A 19,570-nucleotide genomic window follows, 5' to 3' on the forward strand; every position below is an offset into this window, starting at 1 on the left:
GGTAGAATCTGCAATGACTAGTCAGGACTGCTTTTTAGGACTAGTTAATTTTAGGACTTCTTTTCAGGACTAGTTAATTGAATATATTAACCTAAGCATTTATTAATTGCTGAAACTATTCAGTAGAGTGTACATGTAGCAAATAGTATCCTAATTATGAACAGAGCATCCTTTGTGCATCCTTTGACGTGTTTACTGGTTTTTTAACTTATAAGTCACCTATTTTAAATATATGCATATATACAAATACATTGCAGCATACTGTAAATCTAGAGGGCTTTGAACAAACTCTTCAAGGTTTTTGTTATTAGTCATTATTATTCACTGTCCCTTAATTCAGAACATGGTTCTCCCAGTCATTTGAAGTTTTTATCTGAATTTTGGTGCCTGATTTTTAAGCTTAGTTAGGTCTAGATGTGCCTCACAAGACCTTTTGGGCAAAAGTTGTTTTTCATCTCATATTTGCACAGCCCCTGGCACCACAAGATCAGGCTTTGAGATAGGGAAGGACATCCCAATTTTATTCATTAGCCAAACTGGCAGTGTAGAAATATCCAAAAGATCAGTAAGCATCTTAAAATTAAATTCTCTCCCACTAAAACACTGACAGCTGTGTCTGCTGCTTGTGGAAACCCAGGGCACTGGGAATATTTCTCTGTCTGCTCTGGGGTGCCCTGACCCCCAGGGCAGCACCGACTTTGACCCTCATCCATGGAGAAAGTTTCCCTGACTTCAAGATAGACTGGAATCCACAAAAGTGTGAAATAGATTACTGAGAGCAGTGTAGGTGGATCACTTGGTGAGAAATTTCGGTTTGGGGGTTTTTAGTATGTTGTGGATGGAAGCAAGATGGAGGGCACAGGGTGTCGTCCTGGGTTTCTTCTTCATGCTTCTCCTTCCTGCTTCTCCATGGGTTTGGGTGGCATTTTGTAATTGGGCAGAAAAGTCCTCATTGCAGCTCTTTGGGATCAGTTATTGGGTTAAAAGGGAAAATAATCTGGGTGTCAGTTCTTAATTGGATAATTCAGTCTTAAAAGACCTTGTAACAAGAGATTGTTGGGCATTTTGTGCCTTCTAATGAAGAGCTGCTGAACTCACAGTAGTGAGACTGTTTTACTGATAAGAAACAATAAACACCTGAGTCTGAACATGGACTGCCATCTCAAGTGCCTTCAATCCAGACCCAGAGAAACCAATAGCTGCTCTCTTTTCTCTTTCTAGACCAAAGAAGCTCTCTTCACAATTCTCCAGGACCTAAGGCCTGAAGACCACTTCAATATCATTGGCTTTTCCAACAGAATCAAGGTCTGGCAGCAGGACAGGCTGGTGCCAGTTACTCCAAATAACATCAGGGATGCCAAAAAGTACATCCATAACATGTCACCCACTGGAGGTATGATCAGAGATACAGATGGCATTAACTGTGCTATCCAATTAACTACAACAGAACAAAGAGTGGTGAATGTGGTCCTGGAATTTATGGAATAAAAAGGCATTGGGATTTAGGTCATGGGACAAGGGGTTCCCCTCACCTCCACTCAGGGTTATGGGTTCTTTATTAACATACATGGTAGGAAGGTTTCCTCAGACCCTGCCCATTGCAGGGGGTTTGGACAAGATGGCCTTTATGTGTTCCTTCCAACCAAAATTAGTCTGTGATTCCATACACTCATTAAACCAAATTTGATTCCATTCTCTCGCTTATCTGGTGACACCCTCGGAATGGGAAAGCTTCCAAGGTTATTTCTTGAGGACACAGATGAAAACATACCCTGGCAAAGGACACACAGTGTCAGTATTGTGTAGTTTCTGAAAGGCTCTGTGAAAGCAGGCTCATGATTTTGTCTGGGCTGGAAGCCCCAGGGATGGAGCACACTCTGTGGGGTGTGGGATTGTTGTGCAGGACTTAGTTTCTCACCCAGTACTGTCCTCTTGTCTCTACCAAAATTATATTTTAAGAATTTCTCAGCCCTTTTTGCTTGTGCCTTGTTGCCTGGAGGGAGGTGGGCAGAGAAAACCCCAGAACAGTAGCAGAGTGCAGGTGTGAGTTTTAATTTGATTCATAAGTCTCCTGTGAGGCTATGGACAGTAGTATAAAAAATCTCCAACTACAGTGAGGTTTGCAATCAAACATACTCCAGCAGCTGTGCCCAGAGAGCTGCAAAATGACCTATTTAAACCCTTCCCCATGGAAGTGGTCACAGCTGGTTGAAGGTCAGGGAGGGCCTTCCCATGGCTGCCCCTGAGCAGTGACCACTCCTAGCAGAGGAAACCCTCTGATGGAAAAGCACAGCAAACAGGATGGTTGGCTGTGCTGCTTGTGTTGTGAGAGGAATTGCTTAGGAAGTGGTGAAGGGACCTGCCCAGTTAAACAATTACCAATAGTGGGACTAAACTCAGAGAACAAAGCCTTTTACTCTTGAAGTGCCAGGAGAGCTGTGCAGGAACCAGCTGGGTTTGCCTTTACTAGGCACATCTAGTGAAAGGAAATTATTGACTGTGATTCTCCACAGTGATTCTCCACCACAGGAACTTCAGGTTTCTTTTCAGGTTTGGCTAACTCTGTGTTTTTCCTATAAAGGTGCTATTCCTTGAGTATCTTCCACTGAACATGAACACACACAAAGAACATGGTGTGGTTACACCCCTGTGTTGTACTTACAGACCAAAGAAACAGGGGAAAAATCCTGCTGCTAAATACCTGAACACATGGCAAAAGACAGTTTTCAGTGCTTGGTAGTTCTATGATATACAACCGAGTATAAAACAACACTCTCTGCTAGATGACATGGTTTTCCTCTGGTTTTGGGGAAAAAGTTCTTTCTGAAATTTTGGATCTACCTGGAGATTGAGAGAGTTACAATATTTGGGTACAGGTTTTTTGGTTGAGAAGCATTTTGCAGAAGACAGAGTCAGGATTTTGAGGACTTTTCATAAGCATTTTGCTCTCCTGTTACTTGCCTTGCTGCAGTCACTGGAGCAGCGCACACTGAGTTTCTAGGTTCATGCTGACCTTCTATCACATTTGATAACCTGTTGATAACCTTCCTAGATCTCCCTTTCCAGACCCCCAGGAGTCTGTGTATGGCTCTTAACCCATTTCACCTGCTTTGTTTCCCACATTGTTTTTAACCCCAATGTGCTGATTTTGCAAAGGTCCCACAGCCAATCCTTCTGTGCTTTGACTAGAAATATATGGAGAAGGGGAATACTTGCATTGAGTTTAACAAGTTTTGTTTGTACCAGCCAGACATAGTATGACTGCTTACCAGGCTGATTGTTGTACATTGAGACATTCAACAGCAATTCCACATGACAAACTGAAATTCATAATTCAATTCATAAGACCATTAACAGCTGTGCCAAACTCATGCTGAGTAACAGAGCTGAACTGAATTCAAGGGCTAGAGCAACTTAATGTGGAGAAAAGGGACATCCTGATGTCCAGAGAAGCTGTCACCTCACTGAAGGGAGCTCAGGGAAATTATTCACACCACTCTTAGCAGGAGAAATGATCTCTAATCATTCTGGTACCTTCCCAGGGACTAATATCAACGGGGCCCTGCAGACCGGGGCAAAGCTGCTGAATGATTACATTGCTCAGAACGACATCGACGCCAGGAGCGTGTCCCTGATCATCTTCCTCACGGATGGGAGGCCAACTGTGGGGGAAACTCAGTCCTCCAAAATCCTCAGCAACACCAAGGAGGCCATCAGGGATAAATTCTGCCTCTTCACCATCGGCATTGGCAATGACGTGGACCACAAGCTGCTGGAGAGGATGGCGCTGGAGAACTGCGGCATGACGAGGCTTTTCCAGGAGGATGAGGATGCAGCCAGCCACCTCAAGGGGTTTGTTCTGCTTTTTCTGTTCTTTGGGTTCTTTGGGAAAGCATTTTGGGATGGAAAATCCTTTCATGAGATATGGCGAGAAATTGGAGATTCTCTGAGGCTCAGCTCTGGTTGGGAGAGGCAGAGGATGATTGGATACTCTGAATGGCTGCCCAAAAATTCTCTTTTTCTTAGCAGACCCCCTGAAATGTACTGGAGCTTCCCAGCCCCTCAGAACAAAGCATTTGTTTCCCTAACTCAGATCATTGTTTTGGACATGTAAACCCAGAGAGCTGGGGGCCTCAGGTCCCAACTCCTTACAGGGAGATGGCAGGAGGAGAGGATGCATTTCATACATCAAATCAACAACATAAACAGCATGGAGGGGATCAGGAATGAAGACTACAATTTGGAGCAAAAAAATTATTTCTTTATTTTTTGGAAATTATAACATTTTGCCCAAGATCCAAAATATTTGACTTGGAAAAACACACTAAGATCATTCCTGGGATAACCATATAGTCATTAATTTCCTCATTCTTTGTGACCATTGATTTCCATTATTTTTTGTGACCCAAATTCCTCATAAATTTCCTGAAATCCTCATGCTTCTGTAGGACCAGAGATTATGTTCCTCTTCTGTGAAAAGGGATCTGTAATCCAAGGGTAAGTACCAGTTCCTGGTAAGGAACAGCAGAAAGATGTGTGACCAGATCTCTGACCAAAATGTTTGGCAATATGTCAATGTTTCCAATTAAAAATGTTTGGCTTTTGCTCCCAAAATGTTAGTGCTTTAACCACAGAAACCAAAAAGAGACAATTATTGAGTTACCTCTCTCCTGGCTCATGCCTAACTCCTCTGGAGCAATAAATCCAAGCACTTTCCACCAGGGTTTTGCCTTCTGTGGCAGTGAACAAGACTTCATGGACAAGAATTCCTTTGAAACTAAATTCTATAGATCCATCTGTCACTCCACCCATGTCATTTCCTCCCCAGGACATGTATTTTGGATAGCAAGTGGCATTCCCTGGCAGAGAGAGGATGTTCTGATGGATTGGGCTGCAGGAACCCGGTGCTGCAAGTACTTGTTCAAACGCCTCTCTCTGATGAACAGCTCCCTGTTTATCAAGCTCAGTCATGGCAAACCCATTTGGCACCTGGTGCCAAATTTATACAGAAAAGCACAATCACTGCTGGAGGCCAATTCAAACCTCAGTTGGAGGGAAAACTTAAATGGGTGCCAATGTAATTTTTTTTTAATGCTCAGCGGGTTGTATTTTTATACAGATACTTCCTTGAATTGTACTCTAAGACAGGTTGTGTATCTCCACCACTTGTTACAGCTCAGAAGTTAATTTACAGAGAGTCCTCAAGTTTAATTTAGTCATGTTTTTAAATCTGGTGAGGTCTCTGCATGAAAGACCTCATGAGTGCTCAGACAGACTTTAAAAGAAAGTCAACCAATTCAGGCTTTGGGTTCCCTTGGAGAGAGAATAAAGCAGAAAGTGTGACTTTAGCTTCCAGACAGTCTGTTTAACCAGATGTGTCAAATAAATGCAGCTTGAACTAGAAAAAGGGCTGAGGCCAATTCTTTGTTTATTTACCAAATTAAACTCAAATGACTTGCCAAGAGATGAGCAGTTTGGCATTTGAATGGGAAATGTGGTATTCTTGGAGCAACTTGGGAGGAACCTTCAAAAGCACATTGCTGTAGGGAAAACACAGTACTGTAAACTTGGGCTTTGAGCCTTGGGAAGGTTTTCTTGGCTGTCTGGTGTGAGGTGCTCTCACAAGTGTGGTTGGTCACGTTAACACGGCACTAAAGGGTTAACCTCCCTGGTTCCAGAAAAGCCATGCCTTGCTCCAACAGAAAATCAGCCAGGAGGAAGTGAGCTCTCTTGTGCCAGAGTGCCTGTACATAGCAGCTAGAATTCCTCCATTCCTTGGAAATATCCTCATTTATGGGAGGCATGGTGAGATTCCTTGATTTTCTTTTTCACTTGGCCCTCAGAAAACTGTATTCCTGCCTGTCCTACACTGACCAACCCGATCTAGGGGTCTTTCAGAGATTCAGAGGCTTTGGTTCGGAATCTCTTCAGCTTTGGTGGACCTAACATTTTAGCCTTACAGTTTCTGGCTCTGGGATACCATGTGTAGCACCACTGGAAACCTGTGGGTAACAGCACCTCGTCTAAGTACATTTTTAAATAACTGGGGTGCTTTCTGTGAATCTTGGAAGCCAATAATTTAATTTTAAGTGGTCACAGATATCTTCTTGCAGAGATCTGGAACCATAGTAGAAGGGAGGTGGCTGCCAGGCCATGCTGGGATGGTTCTGAACATACTTAAGAGACTCTGTTTAGGTGCCTAAGGAACAGTGAAGACTGAAATGAGACAGAGAATAACTTTGGTTGACAGAGGCCTCTGGAGATCCTGTAATTCAACCTCCTGCTCTGAGAAGAGCTAACTTCAAGTTTAGGTGAGGTTTCTCAGGGCTTTGTCCACTCAGGTTTTGAAAAGCCCTAAAGGCAGAGACCCTCCCACCCTGTTTTTCTAGGCCAAGTTAGAGTGGACATGGTAGTTAAATTTGGTTTCTGATGGCTCAAACTGCCCCTGAACGACTTATGAGCCATTTTAGATAACCTGTGTCCTTATTGGTGTACAAGTGCAAGAGTGTGTTCACACTGTGCTAACAGTGAAAAATGTGTCTTGCTTTAAGGTTCTATGATGAAATAGGAACTCCCCTTCTCTCTGACATCCGTGTTGATTACCCTGAAGATGATGTGGAGCAGGTCACCCAGAACTTCTTCCCCAACTACTTCAATGGCTCTGAAATTATCATTGCCGGCAAACTCATCAACCGCACCTCGGATAAACTCCACGTGGAGGTGACTGCCAGCAATTCCAAGAAGTACATCCTGCTCAAAACAGATGTGGCTATTGACCTGCCCAGCAGAAATGACATCAGGGGTGTCCCCGGCCTGGAGGATGGCAAAGGTGACAATAACTACATTGAGAGGGCGTGGAGTTACCTCACCATCAAGGAACTGCTCAACTCGCGGCTGAAGAGTGATGACATTCAGGAAAAGGACAAATTGATGGAGAAAGCCAAGTCCATGGCCCTGGCTTACAATTTTGTTACCCCCTTCACTGTTCTGAAGATGAAAGAGGCTGGACTCCACTCGGAGCCACCTCAGGAGGAGTTTATCAGCCCTTCCACTGATGGCATCGGGGAAAAAGTGCAGAGCCTGCAGGGACACAAGGCTCCACCAGGTATGAGAGAAGAATCACCTTGTTCTGGTAAAAAATCTTCTTTCTGGGCAATGCCTCATGGCTGACTTTGGCACAGGAGTGATCTAGACAGTGAACTGAGTGGTAAAGCTGAGATTTTCATACTAATTTTGCTAACTGTGGGCTGGGTAACCTTTAGCAAACCTTTTTTAGGCTCCTCACTCACCCCCTTGAAGCACTTACTGCTCTGTAGAAACTATTGCAGAAAAACTGGCATTCTACATGAAACTTAAAGTGGCTGCAGGAATATATATCCCATATGCTCTCTGAATAATATTTGGGGAACATTATTATAATATGTCTCTTTCTGCTGCTCAGTAAGTAATTGTAACAGCTTTCCTTCCCCACTTCTAGGTATACGAAGAGGGCAAGATAAACAGAGGATTAAAATCTCCAAAACTTCAGGTCAGTGCCTGTTTTCATGCCTTTCATAATGGAAAATAATAGTGACTGATTTATGGAAACCTCAGATGCACATCGCTGTGGTATAACCATCCAAGTGGTTACAAAATTCTGTTTGTCAGACCTACAGAGCAGGGAGGAAAATGAAAACAAACCCAAAATACAGAGAGGATCACTAATGAGAAGGACTGTGAGCAAGGCAGATGATCCATAACTCTTGATCCTCATATTTGAGACTTCTGCAGGTTAGGGTAGAACACTAACACATTCTCTCTGTACTAGAAATAGTGAAAAAACCTTTTAAAAATAATAATGCTGAAATATAAAAAAAGTTGTTGACGATGGAAAAAGGAGAAAGTTCTGTAGTATTTTACAATTTTCCTGTTTGTCCCGCACCTTTACTATACTTTTCATGCATTAAACACTGAAGAATAAGTCCAGATTAAGATTTCTGACTTGAATTTCTCTTGATAGGACGAATTTTACCTTAGAAACTAGCATTTTTGGCTTGCCTTATTAATGGCAGCTGTCTGATAGTTGATGATAGGTCAAGGACTGTTGAAAAACTAGGATTGTGGGATCAACAGCTGCTGTTGACTGCTCTAGTATGATACTGAGGGCCAGGAGGGGTCAGTGTGAGGTGGAGGCATGCAGCAGCCCTTGGTCAGAGAGTACATTTCTATGTGCTGTGGGGAAGTAGCTTGCCAAAAAAAGAATGGAGAAGAGTTCAAAACACCTACATGATCATTCCCATAAATCACAAAAATTATATTCCGGGAAGAAAATATCCTGATTTTCATCTAGAACTGTTTTGGGTTTTGAGTTGTCATTGAAAACCCAGCCTCTTCTGTGAGAAAAACAAAACAATCTTTGCAAAAAACAAAGGCAAAACTTGGCATTTCCTGGCAAACTCCATGTGACCCTCTAAAAACAACAAACCAGGAGGACTTAGAAAAAACAAGGACAAACACACTTTAAACAGCAGTTTTGTTGCAATTTGTTGGACACTGGAGTTTTGTGTGAGCCTCTCACATTTATCTCTTTTTCCATGTCTTCTCAGCGGATGGGGACCCTCACTTCGTCATTGATTTTCCCTCCAGCAAGTTGTCTGTCTGCTTCAATATTGATGGAGAACCAGGGGACATTCTCAGGCTGGTCTCTGATCACAAGGAATCTGGTGAGCAGCCAAGTCAAGCAGTTTCTTGTGGAGGAAAATCAAAGTGTAAGGCCAAGCCCTGCAGACCAAGCACCAAGGTGCCTCAGGCAAGAAAATGACAGGAAATTAGAAAAAAGTTTCTTCTATGGTTCAGCTTCACCCAGTTACAAAGTCACAGCTTGCAGATAAAAGGTTTGGGTTCAACAAAATTGCTCTGCTGTGGGAAATTCCTTCTTTACTGTTTGGTTTAGGACAGAGCAAAGTACCCAAGCACCATGGTTTCTTTTAGTAAAGAAACCACCAAACTGGCTGGAGAGTCATGACAGTCTTGAGAAAACCCACATGATTCAGGATCTGCTTTACCCAAGCCAATCTGAGCCAAAGCATGGTCTGATCCCATCTGGAATTCTAAGCAGGGCAGCTAATAAGCAGATTATGTCCTGCTCAGGGCAACAGTGGGAGAGAAAGGGGTGTCAAAACCAGAGACAATTCACAGGCTTGTTTTACAAAACCCCACAATAAATTTGTAAGGATTCTGGTCTGTGTGGCAGTGGTCTAGCCCCCATATTTCTGTGTTCATGTGTGCCTTAAAATACAGCTCCAGGCAATGTTTCCCTTCAACTTCTTTCACAGATTGTTTGTGCCACTGCTTGAATGATTTTGTGGCTCAAATGCAGAATGAGCTTGAGGAAAAGCGACTCTGTAGCACTAGAAGCTTGAATCTTTGAAGACAGAAATGAGAGATCCCATCAGGAGTAATGGGATATGGAGACATTTAATATCAGGGTTAATGAATTGGGTTTAGCTTGGGTTAGCAACAAGCCTCCTCCTTAATTGTCAGTCTTCAGTGGCTTGTGGGAAGTGAGTCACTGTCTTATGGACAATAGGTCACAACAAAAATTAAAATGACTGGGAAACTTACTGTGGACTTTTAGGCTTTAATTGACTCATTGGGATCTGCATCTTAGAATACTCAGAAGTGGTTCTTTTTGTGGCACTGTGTACACTGTGATTAATGGGACTGGGGGCACCTGCCTGCAGAGAAGGCCAGTACTTCTGAGCTTGGGTAAATTTATGTGCTCTGTATGAGGTCACAATTCCATAACAGACTGATTATATTCATTTGAATGCTGGTAAGTGAAATAATTGAGCACGAGGTGGCGAGCCTGCATGTCCTCAGTCCCAAGGCTTGTGTCATTGAGACAATAGACCTGTTCCTGCTGGGCCCCTTCCAGCTCAGACTGTTCTGTGGCCCCAGGCACAGAGCTGGGTTCCAGCTTTCACTTACTGATTTTTTTTCTGCAAGGTGTAACTGTGAATGGACAATTAATCGGAGCTCCCGCACCACCCAATGGCCACAAGAAGCATCGGACTTACTTCAGCACCATCACCATCCTCAGCAACAAGCCAGAGAGGTCTTACCTGGAGATCACACCCAAGAGGGTCATCCTGGATGATGGGGAGAGGCTTGTCCTGTCCTGTGGCCGGAGTGCTGTCGTGAGGAGCAGGAGCCTGGAGGTGTCCATCTCTGCCTTCTCCAACATCACCGTGACCATCCGGGACTCCATCACCTTCGTCATCCTCATCCACCACTACAAGAAGCCAGCCCCATACCAGAGGAATCACCTGGGGTTCTACATCTCCAACAGTAAAGGCCTCTCTTCTGACTCCCACGGGCTACTGGGTAGGTGGCAGGTTCTCAGGTTCAGAGCTGTAAATCAGACAAAAATGGTGTTTCTGAGCAGAGACAGGAGGGAAGGAGCAAGGCAGGTGGGGATTAAGTTCCCAGGTGAGACTTTCACATCCTCTCTCAAACAACTTCTCTCTTTCTAGTACTGCAACTCTTCTCCTGCCTTTCCCTGTAGGAGCTATCTCTCCCTATCCCAGCTGTGCCTGGTTTGCACATTTCCACTCTTTTAATGATTGTTCAGTACAGTTCCTATTAAAATACACGTGCTTGATGATCCCAACTACAGAGACAGAAACCAAATCTTCCCCAAGAACTTTTTGTGGCTCTTTTTTTTTTTTCAAATGTGAAATGAAAGAAGAGCCACCTCTACCTTTGGAAGGAATTAGGCTTTAGGTAGGCTCAGCTAATGGCCAGATGGTTGTGTTCTTTCAGCCAATGAGAAGTATTGATGTTTTTGGTCATGTGCAGAACTCTAAAACTTCTGCCATAGTTTCTGTGCCACTCAGACACCCCCAGGTGAAGGAGGAGATGATCCCTTAGGAGTGGGGTTTTGGACTCAGGCCGCTCTCATAGACAAACCTCTAAATCCACACTTAGGTTTGGCCTTTCTCCCAAGAAGGCAAGGGAACAGAACTTGAACCTTCAGGCCTAGGACTTTTTGCTTGCTGATGGACACTGTGTGGGTTATTAAGCTCTAGTAACCATGTCCCACAGAAGGGAACTTACTACTGGCAGCTAAAAAAACTCTTTAGCTCTTTAGTGACCCATGGAAAAAAATAAATAGGGTTTTATTCTAACCTCTCTGTTTGTGGGATTTAGAAATGAATCACAGGAACAAGATTCATCCTGCTATTGCAGAGAAGATCTGTAGGTTGAGAATCCTCAAAGGCATCCTACCAAAAAAACCCAAAAAGAAACAAACCACCAAGCCACAACAATTTATAAACAGGCACAAATCAGCCAGTCATGGACTCTTATTTTATCTTGCCTTGCAGGTCAGTTCTTGAGCCATGAAGTTAAACTTCTCCAGGAATCCCTGAACGCAAGTCGTCAGGAGGCTGGGCAGAACCAAACAGAGGCATTGAAGGCAAGCCCTACAAACACCCTGAAGGTGAAGGGGAGGCTGGTTCCTGTGGTGTGGAAGCAGAGGAGGATCTACAATGGGCAGCAGGAGGTCGAGTGCTGGTTTGCCAAAAACGCGGACAAACTGATCGATGGGAGCTACCAGGACTATTTGGCTTCTCATCCCTTTGACACAGGGACCAGCTTTGGGACAATCAACAGCCTTTAGGACCAGTCACAGCAATGCATTGCAGCAGCATGTGGGACAGCAGGTCCCTTCTGAAGCCTCTACTAGGCAACTTATGAGTGTTTCCTTACCTTTTGGTGCCAAAGAAACCAAGGGTTTTGTCCTTGGAAATCAGCTGTCTCTCTTTCATGCTAAATGAATGTTCATCAAATTCCTGAAGAAAAAGAAGGCTGGGGGAAAGGACATGGTTAAAGGCATGATTGATGCTCTCTCAGTGGGAAGGGGGGGAGAAATAAGCCAGTGAACAGTGCAGAGTCTGCTGGCCTTAATATAAACCCATGCAGGGATCTGTGCAATACCCCCTGGGGCTGGTGAGTCACCCCACAAAAGGCTGATCATACAGAACAGTGCCTGTTGAGGTGATAGGCTTTGCAAAGAAGTGACTTGGAGCACCTGCTCCAACCTTGGTCCATGGGGAAAGGAGAGAAGGACAAAAAGAGAGAGCAGAGGTGGGTGGATGTTCATCTGCAGTGACCCATTAGCACCAAACAAAATCAAAACCTTAAATCAACAAGCCACAGGAGGGTATTGCTTTCCTGGTTAGTGGGATGAGGTTTGGATTTGCCACTAAACATGACGTTCCCTGAATCACTACAAACCCTTAAAAAGTGGTGAAAACCTTGATGGGGTTTTTTGCTGTCTTGGTGCACAGGCTGTGTGCTTAAAAAGCACCTCTGGTCCTCAGCAGCAACAGCAGTGGTGCAGCCTCCCATTCCATTGAGCATTTAATTCAGCATAATTCAATTTAAATAACATTGCAGGGTTGGTGATTTCTTGAGTCTTGTCTCCCTCAGGAAGAAGCAAAGTTCCACTGTGAGCTTCCAGCAGACCTGCCATGTCTTTGAGCATCACACCCCTTTGCTCAGCAAAGATTAAAATTTCCTAAGGGATGACAACCCAGAACCCACAACAGCTTGTGAGCCTACAAAGCAGCCTCTTGAATTTCTACCAGACGACTCTAGCTGCTTTTGTAATCAGGGAGGAAGTCTTTATTTACTCCATATTGTCAAAAAATTTTCATCCCGATTTCCCCTGGCTGCTTCTCCCTCCTTACCCTGCAGGAATTTGTGCGCAGCAGGAATTTGGCAGCAGGAGGTTACAGAAGGGTCTGCCAGCCACCCCCACTGCAGGTGGTGCTCCAAACCCAAAACTGCAAGGCTGTGGTGTGGTTTAAAGTGAGGCATCACTGAGCAATGCTACAGATCAGCCACGGGGGAGTTTTAGCAAAGAGCTTGTCCAAAGGGGACTTGACAACCACAAAGACATTTTCATGGCAAGGCCAAACTGAGCTCATGAATACTCTGCCTTTCCAGAATTGAAAAGGAGGGAGGCTGGGTGTGGAAGCATCTCCAGGAATTAAATGACATCCATGTGTTAGGAGAAAACAGTTGCCAGGGACCCACAGAAATAGGTTCAATCTTGACTGATTTTTTTTTTTCATATTTAACAATTAAATCATATTGTTGCTGTTGGCGCTCCAGCTGCTGGGGGTGGGGTGGTGATTTTCCAGTTGCTTGATCAGCTCGTAAGTGCCGCAAGCACTGTGGCAGCAGAGCAGGTGGCAAGCATGGTTTCTTTACTCACATCATGTGCTGCCTGGAAACAGCCAAAAGCAACCAGCAAGATTGAACTGCACTCTGGAAGATCCTTACAGAGAGCTCAGTTAGCACAAAACTCGTGCCAAGGCTCGTACTTTGGAACAGAACATAAAGAAGAAACTACTGCTTTGGGCCCTGCTATCTTGAGAAATAACTCCCCTGCGAGGGAGAGCTGAAGGCAAGACCTTCAGCACAGTCCTGAGTGTGGAAAAATAACACTAAATAATAATAATAATAATAATAATGTTTAATGCTCTGCAGTTTGCTTGTGGGCCAGGAAGAGATGAGGAAGAACAGCTGTGAAGTTGACTTCTCTGCCCAAGAAGAGAGGAGGAAGATCACCCAGGGCCCACACCCAAACCTCCCCTTTCACTGGCAAGGAGCAAACAGGAAAATGGCAGGGGATTTCTGGACACCCCAGAGTTTGGCAGGTGTCTCCATGCTGTCCTTACTGAAACCTCCCCTCTCCTCCCACATTGTGCTGTCCACGTGTATTGCTAAGGGGAGGCACTGGCTCAGGCTCTCCCTCATCTCCTCTGTATATAGATATGTATATAATATATATAAACACACACCATAAACACACACCTACTGCTGATAATTCATCATTGCTCCTCTTTCTCCTTCTCCAGCCAAGGAAACATATTTCTTTCAGGGCCTGAAGATAACAAGGATCAAGTCCAATGAAGCACCTGGAGCAATATACTCAAGGTCCCCTGAAGGCTCCAGTTGTCCATTTCACAATAAATATTTTACAGTGAACACTGCAGTGAAGCTTTCATTTGGCAAAGATAAAAAACAAGCTTTGAAGCTAAGGCTGTGTGTGTTTTATGCTGCTGGACAGGCTCACATTACCAGGTGACTGAAAGAGCCACTCACCAGTTAACAATAAGTTGGGAATAAGTAATTTCAGAGGAAAATTAAAGGTCATTGATGTTCTTTAGTCTCTATACACTGGGTAGGAGGCAAGAACAGATCCTAGGCTTCTACTCCCACATTGAAATGAGAGTTTAACCACAGACTTTAAATACAGTAGAGCAGGACACGGGAAAACACTTAGTGCTCCTGCTGCCCCAAGAGCAAAGGCAGGTCATGGACTGTAAATTTCAATTTTTTTTCAGCTCTGAAGTGGGCATCACAACACTTCCCTCCCTCTCTCATATGGGGAGGAATATGAGAATATTGAGAATATGAGGGGGAATACATCCAGGCTTGATCCTCACAGCCCTTCCTGCTGTCCCAGAGAGCTCCCAGATCTCTGTGCAGCCATTGCAGTGAAGTTGCATTTGTTCTCATCTCCAAGAGTGTCACAGAGCACTTGGATTCACAGGGATGTGCCCAGTGATTGCACATTGCTCAGACAGCTCAGGAATGAGGCTGAGCACTCACTCTGGAGCGCAATGGAAACAATTGCATGGCACCATTTCAGAGATGGGAACAGGACTGCTGAGACAGCACTGGCTACACAAGGATTGAGAGGGAGAACCTTCCCCCACATTTTCCTTGTCCTGCTATTGCCAACTGTGAACCTTCTCAGACAGCCTCAACTAAGAGCTAAAATGAAGATCCTGTCACTCACACTCCAGTTTAGGACAAGGACATTGCTTTGGCCAAATTTGCACTCTTCACCCACTGCAGGATTGCACTGTGCAGCCCCATAGCAAAAGCAAAACTCCAAAATACCACTGTTCCTCAACACAGGGAGCAAGTTTCCAATAGGGAAGCTGTTTTCATCTATTTCCAGTCAAAACCTTGCACAGCACAGGACTTATTCCAACCCTTACCAGTGCAGAACCCCCCAGACAAGCAGAAGTTGTGTTGTGAAACCAACTGCACTGAGCAATATAAATAATCCATTCACAGAGCTGTGTACCATGTGTTCCAAAAGCCTTTTGATGTGCCAGCAGAAGTAGGATTTTGACCCTTCATTAAGGAAGAAAAACAAAAAAAAAAAAGGACTTAATTTTCAGAAAAACAGTTGAAAGCTGCACAGCTGCAAGTGTAGCCAAGCGTGTCTTGTTCACTGAGGGGCATCCCAGACTTTGATTTGCATCTAAGGCTTTAAAACCACTTTGAAGTCAGGAGAAAAACAACCAACCAAACCCCCAAAAAAACCCCCATCAAATATCTTCTCATGCTCCAAGCTCAGCCTTCGCATCTAAATCCATCCAAGTTAGAAAATCCAAATCCTTTAATTTTTACTCCTTAATAAGGGCTGTTTTCTTGGGGAAAAATACAAGGGGAAAAGGAAAAATCAAAGAACATTCCCACCCATCACTTAAGGGGAGTTGTCTTGCAAGGAGCAAAGCCTGTCTAAGGCTCCATGAGGGATAGCAGCCCAGTGGATCCTGGATCCCTGCTCCAAGGACTATCCCCCCCATTTGGACTCTGGCCGGGTCTCTGCACAGCTGTGTCTCTGCATCCAGCCTGGGAGTGGGGTGGTGCAGCTGCTCTGTGCTCCCTCTCTCCCCAGGACAGCTGCAAAGTGTTTTGCATTTTTGTGTTCATGGACAAATACAGCCTGCTAAGAGGAAGGCAAACAGGGCAAAGCCCCGCACTTCACACTTGGAGCAGAAAAGTGCCAGTCCTGGGGTGAGCCAGGGGCAGCAGCACCACCCCAGGTCCTTCCTCACCCCCAAAACAGGGCTGGCTAATGAGGTTTCAAACACAGTTTGAATCAGATCCTGCAGACATTCCAGTTGTTTATTTTAAACTGAGTAAAAGGCAAGCTGTCAGCTTCCAGTAAACACTCCCTTGTAAGGTGCTGACTGGGATCCATCTCTGAGTCTGCTCTGGAGCCCAGCACAGGCTGAGGCTGCAGCATCAGGGCTTTGCACTGAAGCAGCTCCTGCAACTCAAACCAACCTCTGTGGCTCAAGCTCTTCATCTTTAGGTTTACCAGAGCAGCTCTGCTGCAGAAATACAATCTTACCTGGTCAGGAAAGATTTCAACAGCTCCCATTCCTCCCTTTCACAGCACTGGGGTTGTGCAGAACATTAAGCACATGAAGGCATTTAATCTATGAAGCAATTTTAGCTCAAAGATTTATTGGATTCCTTATAAAACAGTAAAAAGAACCAGATCCACTGGGACAAGCTTCCCAATTCAAGACATTTAAATACATATTGCAAACCAATTCTTTTGAGCATTGTGCATATAAAAGTGTCACAGTTCAGGTACTACAGAATAGAGCTTTTTTTCCTTTCTTTTTCTATTAAAAAACCAGACAATATTTTCATTTCAGTCTCTAGCCCTGACAAAAGAAAAAAAAAAAGTCACACCCAGTTGTCCAGCCAGGGAAAATCCATCCCTGTATCCCCAACCTCAACGTGCCTGCGTGTGGGGCAGAGAGGTAAAGCAGATACTGCTCAAGCCTGTTCAGGATGCACAGACAGCACCCACAATTGCAGGATAGCTCTAAGATGAGGCAGGCAAAAGGATCTCTGCAGATCCACAAGGGTCACTCAGTATTCCCCACCCTGCCCTTCCTTGGCCAGCTCAAGGATCACAGTGCTGCTCCTTCCTCCACCTCCGCTGTCCTCTGCTGTCAGATGACCACTTGGTAGCTGGGCTGCTTCATCTTCTGGTTGGTTCCCCAGAGCCCTGGAATATCCTGGTCGCTTTCAGACTGATCAAAATCCATGTCTGGAGACAGCAACACCTGGAAAGGAGAACAGACAGATGCTGATGGAGTCAAAGGTCTCAGAGCTTCTCAATTCTGCTTGCTGAACGAGTCAGACATTCCTACAGAGGGATCTGCTGCCAGATCCAATCCTCTCTGGTGTGGTGGTGTTTGCAGGGGTCCCAGGATGAGGGAAGAGACGAGAATGTTGACTCCATGTTTCAGAAGGCTTGATTTATTATTTTATGATATATATTACATTAAAACTATACTAAAAGAATAGAAGAAAGGATTTCATCAGAAGGCTGGCTAAGAATAGAAAAGAATGATCAAAAAGGCCTGGAGACTGACCAAGACAGTCCAGACAGCTGGACTGTGACTGGCCATTAATAAAAAACAACCACATGACACCAATCACAGATGCACCTATTGCATTCCACAGCAGCAGATAATCATTGTTTCCATTTTGTTCCTGAGGCGTCTCAGCTTCTCAGGAGAAAAAATCCTAAGGAAAGGATTTTTCAGAAAATATCATGGCTGCACTCTGGCAGATGGGTAAGGCCTCAAGGTCATCTAGACCATCTCTCCAACAACAGCCAAAGAGATTTGGGCACAGAAATCACAACAATCTGGTGTCCCAGCCCCTTCCTTGAGAGCAGAACAGGCAGCTGAAGGCTCTGATCCCCATGGGACAGAACTCACACATGGATGTCCAGGCCTGGCTGAAGCCTCAGTGGAGGAGCACAAAAACGAGGCCACATATTTTGGGAACAGCTGTACCTCATGTAGACCTTTTCCCAGGCCCCCAGCTGCTTGTCACCTCCACAGCTCAGGCAGAAGGGCAAGCAGGGCTGCAGGCTCAGCCTCAGCCATGGAGCCAGCTCAGGAGGGGTGTCCTAGCCTGGCAGCACCTCATTTCCACCTGGCACAGCAGCTCCTGGCTCAGGCTGAGCTGTGGGAGCCAAAGCACAGCACTCACACCTCTCACTGGTGTTTGAGGCAAAAAAACACTTTTTTTTTTTTCTTGCTGGAGGATCCAAAGGAACCCCTACACCCTCAGCATTTAACTCCACACCTGAGGCTACCATGGGCTGCTCTGAACTGGCTGCCACCAGCCTGGAGCACTTCCAAGATGCAGATGGAGCCACATGTGGGCAGCCACATCCTCTGGAAGAGGAAAAAGGCTGGATTTGATCAAGGAGATGGCTGGCATCCCAGCCAGCCAGCAGTGTGCATGGATAGTATTCATGGCTGGACAGGTTAGAACCATTGAATCCTCAAGGTTGGAAAAGACCTCCAGGCTGAGTCCCACCATTAACTCAGCACTGCCAGGCTCACCAGTAAACCTAAATGTCCCTCAGCACCACATCTACAAGCTTCTTCAAAAATTCTAGGGGTGGTGATTCCACCATTTCTCTGGGCAGCCTGTGCCAGTGCCTGACCACCCTTTCAGTAAAGAATTTTTCCTTCATATCCAATCTAAACCTCATCTGGTGCAACTTGGGGCCGTTCCCTTTTGTTCTTGTTACCTGGGAGAAGAGACCTGGCTACAACCTCCTTTCAGGGAGCTGCAGAGAGGAACAAGGTCACCCCTGAGCCTCATTTTCTCCTGCATGCCAGTTCCCTCAGCTGCTCCTCATCAGACCAGGCTGTTTGCTGAGCCCCATCCCACCCCCATCTCCTCAAACAGCCACATTTGAGCAAGAGAAGCTGCACTGGCACCATGAAATCTCCCTGTGCCTGATGCAGCGGCTTTCCAGCTCCAAGACCCAAGTCAAGGGATGGACTTTCATGGACTTCCAGCCCAGTGCTCACACACAGATCATTCCCAACAGAGCTCAGGATCCCCTGGACAAAACCAGGAGCAGGGGGGATCACTCCTATCTGCATCTCCACACACAGCTGTGATTTAACATGCCCTCCACTTGTCAGCACTCAGGCAGCACCACAGGGCCAGTCACCACAGCAACAAAACCACCAAACAGGAAAAACACAACTCCAGTGAGTCAGTGACTTCAAAGCAGCAGCAGAGCCGCAGGGGAAGATTTCCTGCTCCCCACCCTCACACACACCCCAGCTCCTCCATCCTCCTCCTCCTCACAGTCAGACACCCAAAGGACAGCAGCAGAGCGGATTAACCTCTCTTCTTGTCCCTCTCATTGGTCTCAAGGAATTTCCTTTTGGTTCAGGACACACACTGGCAAATTTCCATCTCTCTCACGTGAAGATTTCCTCTGTTTATCACATGAATATTGTGATGCTGCTGGAGCTGAAGAAATGTGTGTGTAATCACTCACTCACAGGCAGCATTGTGAACTCACTGAGCTCTGACAGGCTGCTTGTGGGGCCTGCTGAACTGGTGATTTCAGCTGAAAACTCAAATCCCCTTGCAGCCAAGCAGGGTTCTGTGCATCCAGACCCATCCAGGCTGCCACCTGCCCACCACACACTGCACAGAATTCACAGAATGACGACACCTTCAAGACCATCAAGTCCAACCCATGCCCCAAAAGCTCACTTGCAGGAAGCTACACCAGCAACCTCTCCACAATTCCCCAGGAAGCAGCACCATGAGAGAGCACCTCATTGCCAAGACATCCACAGGGCACACCCTCAGATACCATCTGCAAGCCCAACTCCAATTTGGGAGTTTTGAGAACAGCTTGGAC

At 45.4% G+C, this 19,570-nt stretch overlaps 2 protein-coding genes across 2 annotated transcripts in view; one reads left to right on the forward strand and one right to left on the reverse strand.

Moving 5' to 3' along the window:
- ITIH5 (inter-alpha-trypsin inhibitor heavy chain 5) overlaps positions 1-14,088 on the forward strand; it is a 48,796-nt gene extending 34,708 nt beyond the window's left edge. Inside the window, exons 8-14 of the mRNA XM_030961019.1 lie at positions 1,222-1,393; positions 3,543-3,852; positions 6,552-7,105; positions 7,478-7,528; positions 8,586-8,702; positions 9,988-10,365; positions 11,367-14,088. Coding sequence (XP_030816879.1) covers positions 1,222-1,393; positions 3,543-3,852; positions 6,552-7,105; positions 7,478-7,528; positions 8,586-8,702; positions 9,988-10,365; positions 11,367-11,662 — 1,878 coding nt within the window. The 3' untranslated portion in view covers positions 11,663-14,088. The remainder of the gene's footprint in view (positions 1-1,221; positions 1,394-3,542; positions 3,853-6,551; positions 7,106-7,477; positions 7,529-8,585; positions 8,703-9,987; positions 10,366-11,366) is intronic.
- A 2,273-nt stretch (positions 14,089-16,361) lies between these two features.
- The window catches only part of LOC115910187 (store-operated calcium entry regulator STIMATE-like), a 34,018-nt gene continuing 30,809 nt past the window's right edge, over positions 16,362-19,570 (reverse strand). The window contains exon 8 of the mRNA XM_030960130.1: positions 16,362-16,940. Coding sequence (XP_030815990.1) covers positions 16,827-16,940 — 114 coding nt within the window. The 3' untranslated portion in view covers positions 16,362-16,826. The remainder of the gene's footprint in view (positions 16,941-19,570) is intronic.

The sequence above is a fragment of the Camarhynchus parvulus genome, chromosome 1A (assembly GCF_901933205.1).
Source record: "Camarhynchus parvulus chromosome 1A, STF_HiC, whole genome shotgun sequence".
Taxonomy (NCBI): domain Eukaryota; kingdom Metazoa; phylum Chordata; class Aves; order Passeriformes; family Thraupidae; genus Camarhynchus; species Camarhynchus parvulus.